The 18,124-nt window shown below is 32.8% G+C and overlaps 2 protein-coding genes across 2 annotated transcripts; both read left to right on the top strand.

The window, feature by feature from the left end:
• Positions 1–3,850: 3,850 nt before the first annotated feature.
• On the top strand, positions 3,851–4,600 carry LOC122593954. The gene has a single exon (XM_043766428.1). It carries the CDS (start codon positions 3,940–3,942, stop codon positions 4,438–4,440), a length of 501 nt encoding a protein of 166 aa, XP_043622363.1. The 5' UTR covers positions 3,851–3,939; the 3' UTR covers positions 4,441–4,600.
• A 3,465-nt stretch (positions 4,601–8,065) lies between these two features.
• Positions 8,066–9,844, top strand: LOC122591531. Its single transcript, XM_043763795.1, has one exon. It carries the CDS (start codon positions 8,066–8,068, stop codon positions 9,842–9,844), a length of 1,779 nt encoding a protein of 592 aa, XP_043619730.1.
• Positions 9,845–18,124: the final 8,280 nt, after the last annotated feature.

Raw genomic sequence — 18,124 nt, 5'->3', positions numbered from 1 at the left:
TCCTTTTGTTGTATTTTGTTTCCAAATTCAAAGAATTGCATTTTTTCCTTCTTTATCCTTTTGTTTCTTTCTTTTGGTCTTATATTTTCTTTTTTTCTTTTGCTTTTTAAACATTTCTTTTTTTGGTTATTTTTTTAAAGGCAAAATTACACTTTTGGTCATTGAACTTGGTACGTTTTTCACTTTTAGTCACTAAACTTCAAAAATTGCAAATTATACACTGAACTTGTCACTTTTTTTAACTTTTGGTCACTGCGCCCAGTTTCGTTAGTTTTGCTCCGTTAAGTTACACAGATTCGTTAGTTTTTTTTTCACTTTTCGTCCTTTCAATTATTCCATAACTAAAATCGATAATCGACAAACTTTAGTGATAAAAAGTGTAATTTACCTAATTTTTTTTATATTTACCTCATTCATCCAATTTTAAATGTTATTATTTTGATTTTTTTAAAATATTTTTACTTTTAACTTTGACTCTAAACATTTTTATTTATAACATATAGTAGTTGGTGTAAATTTTATCAATGAAAAATATATTTAAAAATTAGTTCATATTATATGTTTTATAACAAATTTATATAACATAGACAAAAATATTTATGGTTAAATCATAAGGCGTTATGGATTATCAGAAAAACCTACAACACGTTACTTCAGATAAACATTACAATATCTTATTTTTATTTTCATTTATTAATAGTTAATAAAATGAATTAAGAAAAACTATATAAGTTTATATAATAAAAAAAAAGAATTACGGTTAAAATAGACATAATAAGACTCGAAATTCAAACATAATCACTAAATAAATCTATCTTTATAAATAAAAATTTCAATAACAATTATTTCATCGTCGTTAAAAAAAAATAATTATTTCAACTAATCAAACTACTATATAACAAATAGATAGTAACTGTATACATAAAAAATTTGTTTCAAAACATAATAAATGAATATGTATTTTCACTAATCGGCCAAAACAATATATAAACCTGAAGTTGGACCGATTATCGATTTTAGTTATGGAATAATGGGAAGGATGAAAAGTGAATGAAAATTAACGAATCGGGACAAGTTAACGGGGAAAAGCTAACAAAGTTGACGCAGTGACCAAAAGTGAAAAAAAGTGACAAGTTCAGTGTATAATTTGTAATTTTTGAAGTTTAGTAACTAAAAGTGAAAAATGTGTCAAGTTCGAAGACCAAAAGTGTAATTTTCCCTTTTTAAAAAAATTGTGTTGTATCTTTTATTGTTTCGATGTTTTGTATTATATATTTTTTTATATACTTTTTAACATTTTGTTTTTTTTAAACATCTATTTTGTAATTTTATGGTGCTATTTGTGTTTGTACTTTATATTTATCTTTCTTAAGTTATTTGTTTTTTAAACGTATTCGTTTTACATATATTTATTTTTTAAACCCTTTTTTTCTAATGTTCTTTTTCTAAGTTCATTTGCTTTAGTTTGATAGTTGGGTGTTTTCGGTTAACATTTTATTGCTTGAGTAAACATAGTTATTAATTTATTATATAGAAGTTATGGTATTATCTTTAAAAAACAAGACACACAAAAATTATAACTATGGCCCCGCAACGCGAGGCATTATGAAGCACCTAGTATAATGATAAGGGGCCTTTAAAGTATGGAGTATATATAGCAGGTCTTTTTTGCTAAATGCAATAATTTAGCTACATTAAATACACTTAATGTGAACTTTTGATAATATAAAATATACAATTGTTATTAATGATGTTAAATAAATTCTTCATTTGGGGTGTTAGCCTAGTGGTTAGGGGGTTTTTCACAATGTAGTTTATTTTGTAGGCTTTTAGGTTCGAATCCTAACACATGCAAATGCGGTGAGTGGTTTTAGCAATCTTATAGTCATCTAACATATAGGGAGCAAACCCTTTAGGGTATTGCCAGAAGTTTAGCCGACGTGAGTGCATCCGTATGGAGGTGTTAGTTATTTATATTGAAAAGTAACTTTTATTCACAACTCGCCAACTCGCGCAAATGAGTGGCCAATATAGATACAAGTAATATCTACATACAAATGTTAAACGAATTCCAATCTTGCCAACTTAACGAACAATATCTCGTCCTATTTTTGAACCATAGGAAGCGTGGGGGTGTTAGTTATTTATCCGTTGCTGCTTTAATATATATATATATATTTATACACTTTGGTGAGAACAATCTTAAAATAAGAACGGTGAGAACACTTTAAAAACATCATTTTGATGCATTAAAAGTCCATAAAACTAACATAGTGCATAACTAATTATCTTTATTTAAATGTTTAACAATAAATTCATCCGTCAAAATCAAAATAATCATGTTTTTTGTTTTGTGTATCCATCTTGGATGCATATTTATCAAAATGATGCATCCAACAAAAAACGTGATTTTTTTGATTTTGATGAATCAATGTGTTGTTAAACACTTAAATAATGATAATTAGTTATGCACTATGTCAGTTTTAGAAACTTTTAATGCATCAAAATGATGTTTTTAAGGTGTTCTCACTGTTCTTATTTTAAAACCGTTCTTATTTGATTGTCCTCCTATATTTATATATGGGGGATGGTAATATAAGGCTGTCGGGTATCTAAGCTTAGGTGTGGAACACTCACATATTGTTTTTTTAATCCATAAAAATCATGGGGGCCCATGCATTTATTCATTAAACAATAAATAGTAAAATATTAGTATGTGAAGGGTTCCACACATAAGCTTAGGTGTCGGACAGCCTTATATTCCCTTTTCCCTTTATATATATATATATAGATATATAGGATGACAATCAAATGAGAACGAAATTAAAACGAGAACACTTAAAAATTACATTTTGATGCATTAAAAGTCTATAAAACTGACATAGTGCATAACTAATTATCATTATTTAAGTGTTTAACAGCACATTGATCCGTTAAAATCGAAAAAATCTCGTTTTTTGTTGGATGCATCATATCGATGAATATGCATCCAAGATGGATGCACAAAAAAAAATGTGGTTTTTTAGATTTTGATGGATCAATATGCTGTTAAACACTTAAATAATGATAATTAGTTAAACACTATGTTAGTTTTATGGATTTTTATTGCATCAAAATGATGTTTTTAAGTGTTCTTATTTTAAAAGTATTTTCACCATTCTTATTTTAAAAGTGTTTTCACCGGAGTGTTACCCTATATAGATGATTTTGGTAAAGATCAAACATTAAAACATTTTCCAATATAGAAAGGATGATTTTGGTAAGGAAATAATTATGTTTAGATTTAGGGTGTATATAGTATTAAAATTTAGGGGTTTGCTAAATACTAACCTTTAAGGTTGTGTTTAAGGTGTATAAATTGTTTGTACATTAACATAAAAATCAGGGATGGGTTTTTAATATGAAAGGTATAAGTTTTTTTATGCACCTTATTTAGTATTTCCCTAAAATTTATTAAGAAAATTTATGCTATTTAATGCAGTTTAATCAATGTCTATAAAGAAGTAGTTCGAAAATCATTAATAAAGATATGGGATTTAATGTTTGATCTTTTGTAAATGTTATGTTAAATACTCGTTTTAAAACGCGATATTTTCTGCCTTATCGTAAATAGCTTCTTAGAACAAAATCAAGATCACTTCCTCTGTTTCTCAAGGTATTTCCTTTGACCTTCACACTCATTTCCTCCCATTTTTGACTTGTTTCTATCGAATTTTCCATACTTATCCTTTTCTTTCTCTTTTATTATTATTATTATTATTATTATTATTATTATTATTATTATTTTTTTTTTTTACACTTTTCCCCCATCACCCAAAATAAACCCACACAAAATCCACACGCATTTCCACACTATCTATAAAAAACACACACACACCAACACAATATACATTCTCCCAACATATCCCAAAAAATAATCAAAAACCTTAACAAAACAAAATGTCCAAACCACAAGAACTACAAGCCTTAAATGTCCCTTATACTACACCAATTATCATGGAAAATGAACATGAAGGCAAAGATGATGTCATCTCCAACAACAACAACAACATCTATTTCGATGACGAAACGTCGTCGAATAGTTGTTTCAATAATCTATTTTGTTGTTTTGACAACCCACGTATGCATGATGGCGAAACAGCCGGATTCTTGTACCAACAACAATCCGGCGACCTTCTTGATAAAGATACGTGGTTCATGAGACGTGCCAAAAGTGTTAAAGAGTATTCTGAGCTTATTGCTGGACCTAAATGGAAAAATTTCCTAAGGAAATTTAGTAAGAAGCCGAAAACAAGGTCTTCTAATGCTAATACGCCTTTCCAATATGATCCTCAAAGTTATGCACTTAATTTTAATGATGGTGATATTCATGAAGATGATGATTTGTTGCCTCGTAGTTTCTCTACACGGTTTGCTCCGCCAAGATCTACTAAATTATGATTTTTTATTTTTATATTTTTTATTTTGATTTATTGGTCATGAATATTCGATTTATTGTTTTGTTCTATACCTCATTTTTAATCAATTTCTTGGACATATAAAATGTATGTATATTTTTGTTTTTCTCTATGAATTGATGATTTGAGATCTTGCTCATTAATTGATGCGCACCAGTTAATTATACTCGTATTTTATTTGATTGTTAAAAAAGAAGTTACACATTTATAATTGCTAATAAAGTTAATCAATTTAGTGTTACTGTATTTGTGTTTTGGTTGATTTTATAGGGTTATAATAATTGGTAAGAACACGTACACAATATCTTAATAATTTTGAGCCTATTGAGCTAACACAGTAAAAAATAGGTTATTCTTTTTCTTAAGGGATTTTAGCAATTTTTATAAGAATAATATAATATTGATGTTAGATGATAGACGTTGTTGGCTAGTTAAGTTTAATATAATAATACACCGGCTTGTTTTCAAAATTGGCTGGCGTGCAAGGAAACTAGTGGGGAACAAGAATTGGTAATGGGGCATTAATTTGACAGCTTGCATTATCATTTTCTAATATTAAAAATTATATACTCGTAGTAATTTATGACCTGGATGTATCTTGTTGGTTTGAAAATCATTTTTCTTTTTATTTTTAATTTATGACCTGGATGTATCTTGTTGGTTCCAAGCTTCCAATATCAATTTTCATTTATCAATTGACAATTTGACATCCTGATCCTATAGATGCCAAAATGAAAGAATTTCAAGGTTCGTATTAGCTTTTTGGCACAATTGACAGTTTGGTTATATTTGACTTCGGTTCGTGAATAGAAGAACTTTAATTCAAATCTAACTTGTTTCAAGACTTTCAAGTAATTTTATATTACAATGACATTTCTCATTCTATCAATTAAAAATGTTAGTAAGAAACACACAAGTGTAGATCCAACAAACAAAACAAAAAAAAATATAATAATTAACAACAATACAAACAACACAAACATATCGACGATTACTAAAATCCGAAAGGATATCCTAACGCAACGCAAAAAAAGAGACCTATCATGTACGAAGTCGAACACGCGTTGCATTATACCTCAAATGCAAAGAGATCTAACCGATATTTTTGTTCGTCTCTTTAATGAAATGTGTAGGTTAACAGCTACGCTGCTTAATATTTCAAAATTTTAAAAACGCAACCCGTATCCCCACCATTGTTTTTTGATATCTCGACCACAACTACTATTTGCAGCGATAGTCGCTGCAAATAGTGTGGCCCTCCTGTGTGTAATGACAAATCTGGCAAAGTAATAGCAAGCCCGCTGTCAGTAATCGCTGTAAATAGTTGGATATAGACAAAACACCACTATTTGCAGCGATAATCGCTGCAAATAGTGTGGTTGAATTACCAAAAGTCTAGTTGGGATACCAGACACCTTTTAAAATCACTAGGAAAATAGTCTTTTCACTTATTACATCAATAAGACATAAAAAAGAAATTTACAATCAAAAAGTAAAAATTTAATATAAACATTTAATAAGCTAGCTATTTATTTTTAGAAATATTACAATATTAAATATGACATATGACATCATAAATAAAATCAAATCGTTTTGAAGAAAAATATAAACTTGCCCCATAATATTTTTCTTAAAAATAGTTTTAGAAGACAATTCTCCTTTATTATATATAAAGATAAAGATAACCCGGATTCAACCCGGGCATTTTAATTAAAACTTTCAAACAAAAAATATATAAAAAAAATGTATGTAATTTTTGTTATTGAAATACTATAACTTGATATGAACATAATGAATCGACCAATACAATGATATATAAAATAATAATACACATTTCGTTAATAAGAAATAAAAGGCATTTCATCACATTATATATATATATATATTTTCCAAATATTAGGAATTTTAAATAAGCATTGTTCTTTTAAATATGACATCATAAATAAAAAAAAAGACCTTTTTAAACAATATGTGATATTGACACATAATAATTTTTCTAAAAATACTTTTAAAAAACAATTCTACTTTATTATATAGAAAGATATGCAGGTCATACAAAACAATTAAATGAGTTTCTAATACACGAAGTCTATGAGTTGGAAGAAACAACTTAACGTTAACTTGTTAACATAAAGTTGCCAACGGTTTGATTGACTACCTCAAATCGGGGTCCCATGTGGACAACTTAGTACAGATTTGATCATCATCATTTCTATATATACATGTAGGAAGAATCTTTTTTCTACGAAGAAAACATTTCAGTTTTAAGTTATACTTGTACAAGTACTGGATTTGGATAAATAGATATAGCTTTAAGTTATATTTGTATCAATTCTTTGAGAACATTTCACTTTTTGCAAATATCGTTATAATATCAATGTGGCACTGCAACATACATATAGTTCCATTATCTCTCGATTTGGAGCCTAGCTTTAATCATCTCACTATTAAAAGTTATATCAACAAAAATTTTTCACTTGTACGTTAATTTGTATGATATCTCAAATGGTTTAGTATCTATAGCGTAATTATGAAAATTCATTGAGTCACTTTCCACGAGCCTATCGAGTATCGACTGGGTGTAAACTTAAAAGCTGGATTGGCCAGAGGAATTTCATAGATCGAAAAGAAAGTCCAGCCACCTAAAAGCAAAAATTTATTGCATTGTTTTTTTTGAAAAGTAAACTTCATTAACCAAGTATCAACCCAAGTGGCGATACCAAACAATACATCAAGTAAACAAAATTACATCAAGCTAAATCTACTCCAACTATTCCAGCTAATATTTACATTTTTCTTTTTATATCTATACCAAAGAAAGGCCAAAGATTTAATATCTTGTACAACTTTCTCAATCTTGATTTGGGTGTTCGAGAACATTCTATCATTTCTTGCCTTCCAAATGCACCAACACGCTACCATGATTATACCTTTAAACACTTTTTGTTCTTTCTTTCCAAGACCCGCGTTCTCATGTATTTCAATGAGATCTTTTATCGAAAACACGAAGAAGGAAGATACCTTGCACCAGGAGCTAATGAACGTCCAAACCATATTAGCCAATTCACACCCACAAAACAGATGCTCCACTGACTCCTCATAATCCCCGCATAAAACACAAAGACCATTGCCAAAAACACAGTTTCGATTTTTAAGAGCCTCAAAAGTTGGAATCCGGTTCATACTAACTCTCCACATAAATATATTCACCTTTAAGGGCATCCATTTAGAACAACGAAAGACATACCTGTTACAGAAGTCACGAGAGGTCATAATGAATTCCTTTACAGCTTTAATAGATAAATCTGAGCTCATAACTCTCCACATAAACATGACAATTAGTGACTCTTACCTTTTATGACTTTACCTCAATACAGTCAGGAAAAGTAATTTCCCTTCAAACCTTTTTTATACCATACGTAAACAAAAAAATCCCAAAAGCATAAAAGACTAATTTATAATATATTTCTCAAATCTCAAAGGAGTCATGAAAGAAACTATCTAAATAAGAAACTCTCGATCCCTAATTCGTGATCCTGGAGTTTCTTCAAGATCTGTTGCCCGAAGGAAACCTTTTACCTAAAAAAGTCCATGTTGTGAAAATAATCATGGCCAAGTTAGGATTAGGCTATGAAAAATTTCATGCATGTCCTAAGGGTTGTATGTTGTTTTGGGATGATAACGTTGACAAAGAGACGTGCACTATTTGTGGAACTTCTAGATGGAAAACCATGGAAGATATGCCAGAAGATGGAATAGGTTTACAAAAGAAGAAGGCTATGAACATTTTGCGTTGGTTTCCCATAAAATCGAGGCTTCAAAGATTGTTCATGTCCTCAAAGACGTCTGATCTCATGAAATGGCATCATTTTGAGCGAGTGCAAGATGGTAAGTTGCGACATCCGGCTGATGCATTAGCATGGAAAGACTTTGATAAGAAATATCCTGAATTCGCAAATGATCCTCGTAATGTTCGTTTGGCCCTAGCAAGTGATGGTTTTAATCCATATAGGACGATGAATGTAGCCTATAGTATTTGGCCTGTCTTTCTCATTCCATATAACCTACCTCCATGGTATGTGATGAAACAACCGAACTTCATTCTTTCTTTGATAATTCCCGGTCCGAAAGGACCTGGGAATAAAATAGATGTTTACATGCAACCTCTGATCAAGGAATTAGAAGAGTTGTGGGATGTCGGTGTTAAAACTTATGATGCCTCTATGAAGGAGAACTTTTATTTAAAGGCAGCAGTTCTTTCTACAATCTCCGATTTTCCAGGATATGCCAACCTTTCTGGGTGGAGCACCAAGGGAGAATATGCATGTCCTCTATGTGCTTTTGATAAGTCATCAAGATGGCTAGATCACGGGCAGAAGTGGTGTTACATGGGTCATCGAAGATATTTGCATAAAAATCATTGTTCACGTAAAGATACTCAATCCTTTGATGGATATGAGGAGTTAAGAGATCCTCCCATCCCACCATCTGGGGTTATTTGTCTCAATCAGTTAGACTGTGTTGAGTTTCTTGTTGACAATGCTGAAAAGAGTCCGTGGAAAAGGAAGAGCATATTCTTTAAGTTACCTTACTGGAAGAACTTGTTGTTGCGTCATAATTTGGATGTCATGCATATTGAAAAAAATGTATGTGACAACATTGTCGGGACTTTGCTTGGACAAGTGGGGAAGTCAAAAGACAATATGAAAGCTCGTCTAGACCTAGAGAAATGGGGCATTAGAGAGGAGCTTCACCCTAAAAAGAATCCTCGAAGCAATAATATTTATCTACCAAAAGCATGTTATGAAATGACACGAGGCGAGAAAGATTTGTTCTTAGAACTTCCGAAGTCTATTAAACCTCCCGATGAATATTCCTCTAATATTTCTCGTTGCGTGCAATTAAAAGATAGGAAGCTAACGGGGATGAAAAGTTATGATTGCCACATGCTGATGCAAGAATATTTGCCAATAACATTACGTGGAACTTTGCCCGACCATGTTAGCATGATTCTCATCGACTTATGTGACTTTTTCAAGCGCATTTGTCTAAAGGACCTAAGTGAAGATGATCTGAAGTTTCTTGAATCTCGAGCTGCTATAACATTATGCAAGATGGAACAAGTTTTTCCTCCCTCGTTCTTTACTGTCATGGTTCATCTGGTGATCCATCTGGTTAGAGAAGTAAGACTTGGAGGACCTATGACGTTTTGGTGGATGTACCCTATTGAAAGGGACCTTTCAACTCTTAAATCTTATGTAAACAATAAAGCTTACCCAGAAGGTTCAATAGCGGAAGGGTACTTAGCTAGAGAAAGCTTAACTTTCTGCTCAAGATATCTGTCTGGAGTTAGAGACCTTATTTTCCAGACCAGTAAGGAACGATGATGATGACAATCAAAATGAGATAGAGGAATCCAACTTCCTTAGGCCTGGACGACCGTTGGGGCAACGTGAGAATTCTCAATCAGTTTTTAAGAGGAAAATATTCCCTAAATCTGATATCGATGAGAGGTCCCTTAAACAAGCACATCGTTATGTGTTATTTAATGTTAACTCAATCACACCTTTTCGAGAGTAAGTCACTTTTATATCTTAATTATTTCAGTTTTTTCTTGAGATTTTATTATATGTTAAATTGTTTTTCTTTTATTTTAAGGGAACACAAAAGTTTCATTAAGGGGCAGAATCGTGCACGAAGACTAAATGAAAATCAACTCCAAAAGATTCATTGTGAAAACTTTAGTGAATGGTTTCAAAAACGGGTAATTCAACCATACCGTACACTATTGTTAGTGTCATTCTGACCCATAACCCAACCGATCTGTTTGTTAATGCCTGAATATTCCGACCTGTTTGTCAAGGCCTAAATATTCTGACCTGTAAAATATCTGGTACCTTTTTATGATCACTTAAGGTGCTTTTTGATAACCCTCCATAGGTTGCACGCTTAGAAGATCAAAAGGATTCAAGGGTCACAGAAGAAATTAAGTGGCTTGTGTAAGTCCCTTTGCCACCGGATCTAACAAGATTAAGTATCTAATGTATAAGTGCGGAAAATCTTATACAAAAGCAATCAACAACAATATATCAATACGAACATGAATTTGAATAAAATGGAACCGTATATTACTTCAGTAAATGCAATTACAAGTAAATACCAAGTTCCTAAGTGCAAGAGTATGAGAGAAAACAAAACTAGAAGATTTTTGAGTTGCAACTCAAACTCTCTCCCTCTCTCTCTTTCTCTAATTTGAAACCTAAACCTTACATCTATATATATAGGCTTAAACATGGACCAGGCCAAAGCCTTGACTTGACCTTGACCTCGACCTGGTCAAAGGTCGAGCTCGACCTGGTCAAAGGTCGAGCTTGACTTGGTCAACAGTCAAGGTTGACTTTATAATACGCGAAAACTTAACGTTTATTACAAGTACATATTCAATAGACTCAAGACAAACTTCTATAATGATGTTGTCACCCGGAAATGCACCAACAGACTCCCCCTTGACATCAACATTTAGAAGTTTTCATCGATCTTCAAAGTCTTCACTTGTAATGCATGGAAATAGTAACAGAAATGCCCAATCAAGCAGTCCTTGACTATTGCAATCACTTATGACAATCATTAGTTAAAAAATCTGCAATCAACAAACTTTCGTTAACTAATAATATTATGTCTTCTTTTGGTAAGACTTGATCTTTATGCGCTGCATACTGATCTTCAAACTGCAAAATCTCTGTATCCTAATGACAATTAACAAATCCAATACTCAGATTGTAATTCTCCCGCTGAACAATAACATCCAAATTAAGCTCCAAGCAATATTATCATGTCAAACATCATCACTTCAAAGTAATACAAACATCATTGCTTCCTCATGCAACTTGGATATCATCACTCCGGACATTATGCAAAATAACATCGCTCAATCTATTTTGATCTTCAAGCTTAACCGGCATATGATAAAGAAGTTGAATCTCCAACAATCAGCATCGAATTTAATCAGCTCTCACAACGATAAGAAATTCTGTAACTTGAATTTCAGATATGTAGCACTCACAAGATCTGTCTTCAACCAATAGTGTCTGACTTTGTCTTATCTTCATGAATCCACCAATCACCTGAAGTCTTTCATATCAACTCTCCCCCTCAAGGTAAGCATCTCCAAAATACATAGAGAACCACTTAATCTGCAACCTCTTCACTAGTCACCGGATTAATCATCTCTACATCATTAGCATTAAATAAAGGTTTGATTTTCAATTACTCGGCTACAAATGATTAACTTTATCACAAAAGCTTTTCGACAAAATCCCAAACACATGTTAAGCAAAGATCATAAACAGTTTACTCGGATTTTCAATCACGGTCTTCAATCTTCATCTGATTCATTTGAATCACCTAATCTTAAATCATGCGCCTTTGATCCAAAAACTAGGTCGGACACATGTCACACAGATTCAAAGCCAAAAAGATACCATGACTAAACCCTGTCGAAACACCATGATCTTCATTGCTACGAACATCCAAGAATTTTGCATAGAAAACATGGAAGCTTTAAATTTTTATCCCTCCTTTTTCTCTACAAAATTCTTAAAACAGCCTATATGTTTGTTTTTGGTTTCAACACATCTCCCAATCTCATCTTCATCCCACGGTTGTTCACATATGCTATCCAGAGATAACACAGTAGCTCATTTCCAAAACAACATCATGACACAATTGTTCAAGAGATAACACAGTAGCTCCTTGCCAAAACAACCTTTTTGGCCTGGTCTTGAATTCCTTCTAAGATTTCTAAGAATCTTCTATAAAGGATAGAACTCTAGCCACCATTGATTCGAGTTGTCTAAATTTAGAACCTAAAGTTGATCAAGTTTTCAAGTCTACTGCTTTATTACAGAATTCGAACCAAAACTCAAAGAGTTTACAAGTTCAATATTCCAACAAGCTTAGACCAAAACTAAATCAAAATTACAAGTTCTTCGAACACAAAATACCAGAAGGTTGGTCGAGCTAGTAGGAGGTCAAGGTCGAGCTTGAGGTCGAGCTCGACCTGGTCAAGGTCAAGTGATGTTCCCATAACCATTGGAAATTAGACTCATTTACGAATTCGTGGCCGCTTGAATCGTCAAAAACGGAGTTACGGTTTGAAAGTTATGGTCAAAACAAAATTAGGTCGAGTTTGACTAGTATTGGTCGAGCTTGAGGTCGAGTTTGGGTGAGGTCGAGTCGAGCTCGAGCTAGGAGGTCGAGTCTGCTGGAAGGAGCGTGGTCAAGCTAGGAGAATGGTGGTCGAGCTAGGAGGTCGAGCTCAAGCTAGGAGGGTGTTCGAGCTCGAGCTAGAAAAAGGGTCGAGGTCGAGCTTAGGTTGTCGAGGTCGAGCTTGGGAGGTCTAGCTAGTGTTTGGACGAGCTAGGGTTAGGTCGAGGTTGAGCTTAGAGAGAGGTCGAGCTTGGAGTGAGGTCGAGCTCGACCTTGGAGCGTGTTCGAGGTCGAGTTTGGCTTGTTCTTGAGCGAATGGACGTATCAAGCTTGTTTTCATCAAAAAACTTTGAAGAATCGAAATGAACCACCTTTATTGTTGTTGATACCTTAATCCCGAACCAAAAGAATAACTCCGTTGGCTTTGATACCACTTGTAAGTCCCTTTGCCACCGGATCTAACAAGATTAAGTATCTAATGTATAAGTGCGGAAAATCTTATACAAAAGCAATCAACAACAATATATCAATACGAACACGAATATGAATAAACTGGAACCGTATATTACTTCAGTAAATGCAGTTACAAGTATATACCAAGTTCCTAAGTGCAAGAGTATGAGAGAAAACAAAACTAGAAGATTTTTGAGTTGCAACTCAAACTCTCTCCCTCTCTCTCTTTCTCTAATTTGAAACCTAAACCTTACATCTATATATATAGGCTTAAACATGGACCGGGCCAAAGCCTTGACTTGACCTTGACCTCGACCTGGTCAAAGGTCAAGCTCGACTTGGTCAACAGTCAAGGTTGACTTTATAATACGCGAAAACTTAACGTTTATTACAAGTACATATTCAATAGACTCAAGACAAACTTCTATAATGATGTTGTCACCTGGAAATGCACCAACAGCTTGCTCGTGGTCCCCAAAGTTTTGTGAAAAGATATTCGGGCTACCTTGTCAAAGGTTATCGTTTCCATACAAAAGACCGTGAAAAATCCTTGAAAACCCAAAATAGTGGAGTTGTTGTTACTGCAGTGGATGGTGATTGTGCTGGTGGAAGTACTACACAAAAAGTAATCCATTAACGTTTAATCCACATTAAAAGGTTATCAAAGGTTATCTACTATATATCTCCGATGTTGTCATCCATTAATCCGTTTTTCTAAGAGGTCGTGTTACTGTGTTAGACACAAGTTTAATCCATATCTTTTTAACATTTGTTTTAGAGTTTTCATTTCAATCAATTTTTTCCATACATTACTGGTGGATTTCTCCATGGCTTAATAACCTAATGGCTCTTGGTGGTGGGATAAGACCTAGAGACTAAAAGGTCATAGGTTCGAATCTCATGTAGAGGGTTTTCTCATATTTAATGAGTTTTCTTCTAAATTGTTGTATTGACATTATTGCCTAATGATGATATGATCGGGTGGTACCCATGTGGCACGATCAAATTTCAATGGTCCGTCGGTGATCCAAATTTGCCGTTCAAAATTTTTTTTTTTCTTTGTGGATTTTCAATTCATCTTATTATATGTTAATACAAAATTCTATTGATTACAATACAAGATTATATTTATAATTTGTAATAAGAATAGTACTCGTAGTAAATAGGAACCTCTTCCTCAAACAAGAAACCTGAAAGTGAAAGAAGAGAGGGATACAAGGAATAAGGAGACAATGGATTTTAAGAAACCAATGTTTGTATTGATAGACCTCTTCGACAAAAGAAAATTTGCTCATTAATTTAAAAAAAAAACATTGTTAGGAAATATATGATCTTGGATCAATAATGTTATCATAAACACACCAATACAATATGATAGTAAGGCAAGATAATAAAATATAGAAGATAGGGAAGACAATGGTGGCATAGAAAGCCTTATGTTTATGTGTATCTTAATACCCTTATATAGTGTACATAAAGCTTATGGAGTAAGCTAAGGGTAGATTAGTCATTACATAATATATATTTGTATCTAACACTCCCCCTCAAATATATATCACTACATAGTTGTGTTGCCTCATTAAGAAACCTTACTAAGAAAACCCAATGGGATAAAACTTAGTTAAGGGAAAAAGAGTACAACGTGTATAATGCTCCCCCTAAACTCAGCAAAGGTCTTTCAATCTTCGAAGCTCGATCTTATGTGACAACTGCTTGAAACTGCTTGTAGCTACTGACTTTGTTAATAGCCAGTTAGGTTCTCACTTGACTTGAGATATTGTATATTTGTCCCTCATTTGATGTAGCTTGCTAGAGTTTGTTCTTTCTGTAGCTTTCTCTAATATGATTCGTGCAACCAGCAGCGTTGTCTTCATAAATGGTCTTTGGGGTCTTCTTAATTGATTCAATTTTGCATGTATCGAATATGTGATTTATCATCAAACACTTATCGAATATGTGTTTTATTAGATTAGTTGGGACTTGTTATTTTGATAGAGTAGACCTAACTCTTGTGTCCAATAATAATATAAAAGCTTTATATTGATCACATGCACCTCTTTCATGTTTCAACTCACGCCAAAACAGTTATACTACTGTCAGTTAAAAAGACAGGTTCGAACTGGATCAAAGTATGAGTCCGTGCACTTCCAAGGCATGTTATATAATTTTCATTTTCTACATTCCCGTATAAATATGTAGTAATGACACTAAGTAGTTTCATATGAAGTCCTTCAGAGATTGTAAGGCCGATTAAAATCTATTTATTGTTGCATATATTACAGGAGAATATGTTTCCTCATTACCCAGGATTTGAGAGAAACTTTGTGCAACTAATCGTGCCTTATATAATCTCATTCTTTTTAATTCAATCACTCATTTATAACCTACTGGTTCGACGTCTGTGGGTGTGCGACATATAGGTCCGAAAGATACTTCGCTTTTTGAGCGAATTTTATGGCTTATTGCCATTTTGGGCCAATCATCTCTGTGCATGCATATGTCCAGAGTTTTATATACGTATTTATTATGTTTGTTGCTATAGCATATGAAAATATATATTGTCAACATGCATGTGTTGTTCAGTTCCAAAGTGCACCAATATGTATGGAGATCTCATTTTTTCATTTTTGGAATTGTTATTTCATCAAGGACTATGTTTTCCTCTGGTATTATGTATGTCCTTGGAATAAGAGGTTTCATTAATGTTTGAGAATTTCACAACTATGTTTTTGCTAATTTCTTTTCGTGGGTTCTTGTCTCTGGAATCGATTGGCCTCCCACGTTTAATTTGAGCAGGCGTATTTGATGCTGGTTTATGTGACTTTGTCACTCTATTTGTATCTTTGAATGCATCTAGTAATTTATAATATTTTGGACTTCATATGTGACCACTTTTGGGGTCAATATTTGATAATCGTGATGCATTATTAATTTATTTGATGTATTACCAGTCTTTCTTTTTCTTGTCTCTCCCCTTAAGACTGAGAATACTTTCTCATCAAACTGACAATCAACATAAGTATTAGTATATAAATACCCAGTCATCCTTTAAGTTCCATCAAAATTTGGTTCTCTACTAGAGACCAATTGTAAGGGAGAATATATATGATGTTTATTAATGCGATGACCTGAACGATCATGTTATGTATAAAATGTATCCTTATCGATAATCTTTTTATTTTTCACCATGTATGATTCGATATGATTCTAAAATATAACCCAGAAGATATAGGTTTTTACTTATCTTTTCATCCAAATTTGGAATATGGCAATCAACTAGTTATTTCCTATTAGTAATAATCATGAAATGATTATATACATATAGTTGTGTCCAATCTCTAATAGAATTACGAGTGGATATATATTTTCATTGTGAGAAGACAAAGAGCAACAACGAAACTCAATCTCAAGAAGATATCATGCCATCATGGTATCCATGGTTTCGATCAACAAACCCCAACTATATCCACAACTACATGATATTATAAATGAAAAAACACGTATTTAAGAAGAATATAATTGGAAACAAATGGGCAGTAAGGCCGGTGCTTATAGGGAGTCATCCAAAGCGTCCCTAGGCCTGAAGACGCGGACCAGCTATGGACACCCATCGTCCCGCGTCCAGTGTCCGAGCAAAAATGTTCCACCAAGAAGTTGGAGGACGGAGGAAAGGTGGGGCCACATAGATGTTTTCATTTATTTTTTTCTGGTTTGTAAATATATATATATATATATATGGTATATAGGGTTGTGATCAAAGGGATCCACTAAAATGTCTGGAAATCAAGGGCTTCTTTACAACCGTTAGATCAACAAAAATATAAGGTCCAGATTAGAATTAGAAAAAACACGGGGAGGGATACCGTGGTAAATTAACCTGCTATATTCGCCAACACTATATAAAGCATACACAAGCCCCAATCAAACCCTAAAAATCAAATCAATCATGAAATCAAATCAAAACCAGTTGCGACACACACCTCCGGCAATAGAAACTCCGGCCGGCGGTCATATTTCAAAACCTGGAGATTTCTCCGACGGTTGCTACATCTATAGTATTGACATAATCGTTGTTGATAATCTTCAATAAATAAGTGATGGAATCAAAAGAAGAATCAGTTTTGGAATCAAAAGAACATGATGTTTCCGACATGAGATTATTGAAGATGAAGAAGGGATATTTGCCGAGGAGGAAGAAGACAATACAGGTACATAATAAATCAAAGTTGATTGTATATAAAATCGAAGTTGATTGTACATAGGAATGTATATTTTGTGCTTGAAATAACCTGCATAGATCCAATAAAAGTTGATCGTACATAGGAATGTAAATTCCATGCTTGAAATAACATGTGTAATCCAATCAAAGTTGATTATACACAGGAATATAGCTTTTACGCTTACAATCAAAGTTGATTGTACATATGAATATAGCTTTTGTGCTTGAAATAACATGCCTAATCCAATCAAAGTTGATTATACACATGAATATAGCTTTTACGCTTACAATCAAAGTTGATTGTACATAGGAATGTAAATTTTGTGCTTTAAATAACATGCCTAATCCAATCAAAGTTGATTATACACAGGAATATAGCTTTTACGCTTACAATCAAAGTTGATTCAACATAGGAATGTAAATTTTGTGCTTGAAATAACCTGTCTAATCAGATCGAAGTTGATTGTACATAGGAATGTAAATTTTGTGCTTGAAATAACATGCTTAATCCAATCAAAGTTGATTGTACATAGGAATATACCTTTTACGCTTGCAATCAAAGTTTATTTTATATAGGAATATAGCTTTTGTGCTTGAAATAACCTGACTAATCAAATAAAAGTTGATTCTATGCAACTTGTCGTTTGATGCGACATACCGAACAAACAGGTATTATTTTTTATGAACATATTGATCAATCAAATGTGATTGGAAAATAAAAGTTTCATTAGGGCTTAAAATAAAAATCAGATATGATTGTATTTTTGTTGTTGTCAAAAGGTACAAC

The sequence above is a fragment of the Erigeron canadensis genome, chromosome 3, assembly GCF_010389155.1.
Source record: "Erigeron canadensis isolate Cc75 chromosome 3, C_canadensis_v1, whole genome shotgun sequence".
NCBI classification, from domain to species: domain Eukaryota; kingdom Viridiplantae; phylum Streptophyta; class Magnoliopsida; order Asterales; family Asteraceae; genus Erigeron; species Erigeron canadensis.
The sequence above is the reverse complement of the archived record's forward strand: the minus strand, read 5'-3'. Positions and strand labels throughout refer to the sequence as shown.

Bases quoted from the DNA above. Each gene is read 5' to 3' on its own strand.
- LOC122591531 (XM_043763795.1), top strand. From the start codon at position 8,066: ATGGCCAAGTTAGGATTAGGCTATGAAAAATTTCATGCATGTCCTAAG.
- LOC122593954 (XM_043766428.1), top strand. From the start codon at position 3,940: ATGTCCAAACCACAAGAACTACAAGCCTTAAATGTCCCTTATACTACA.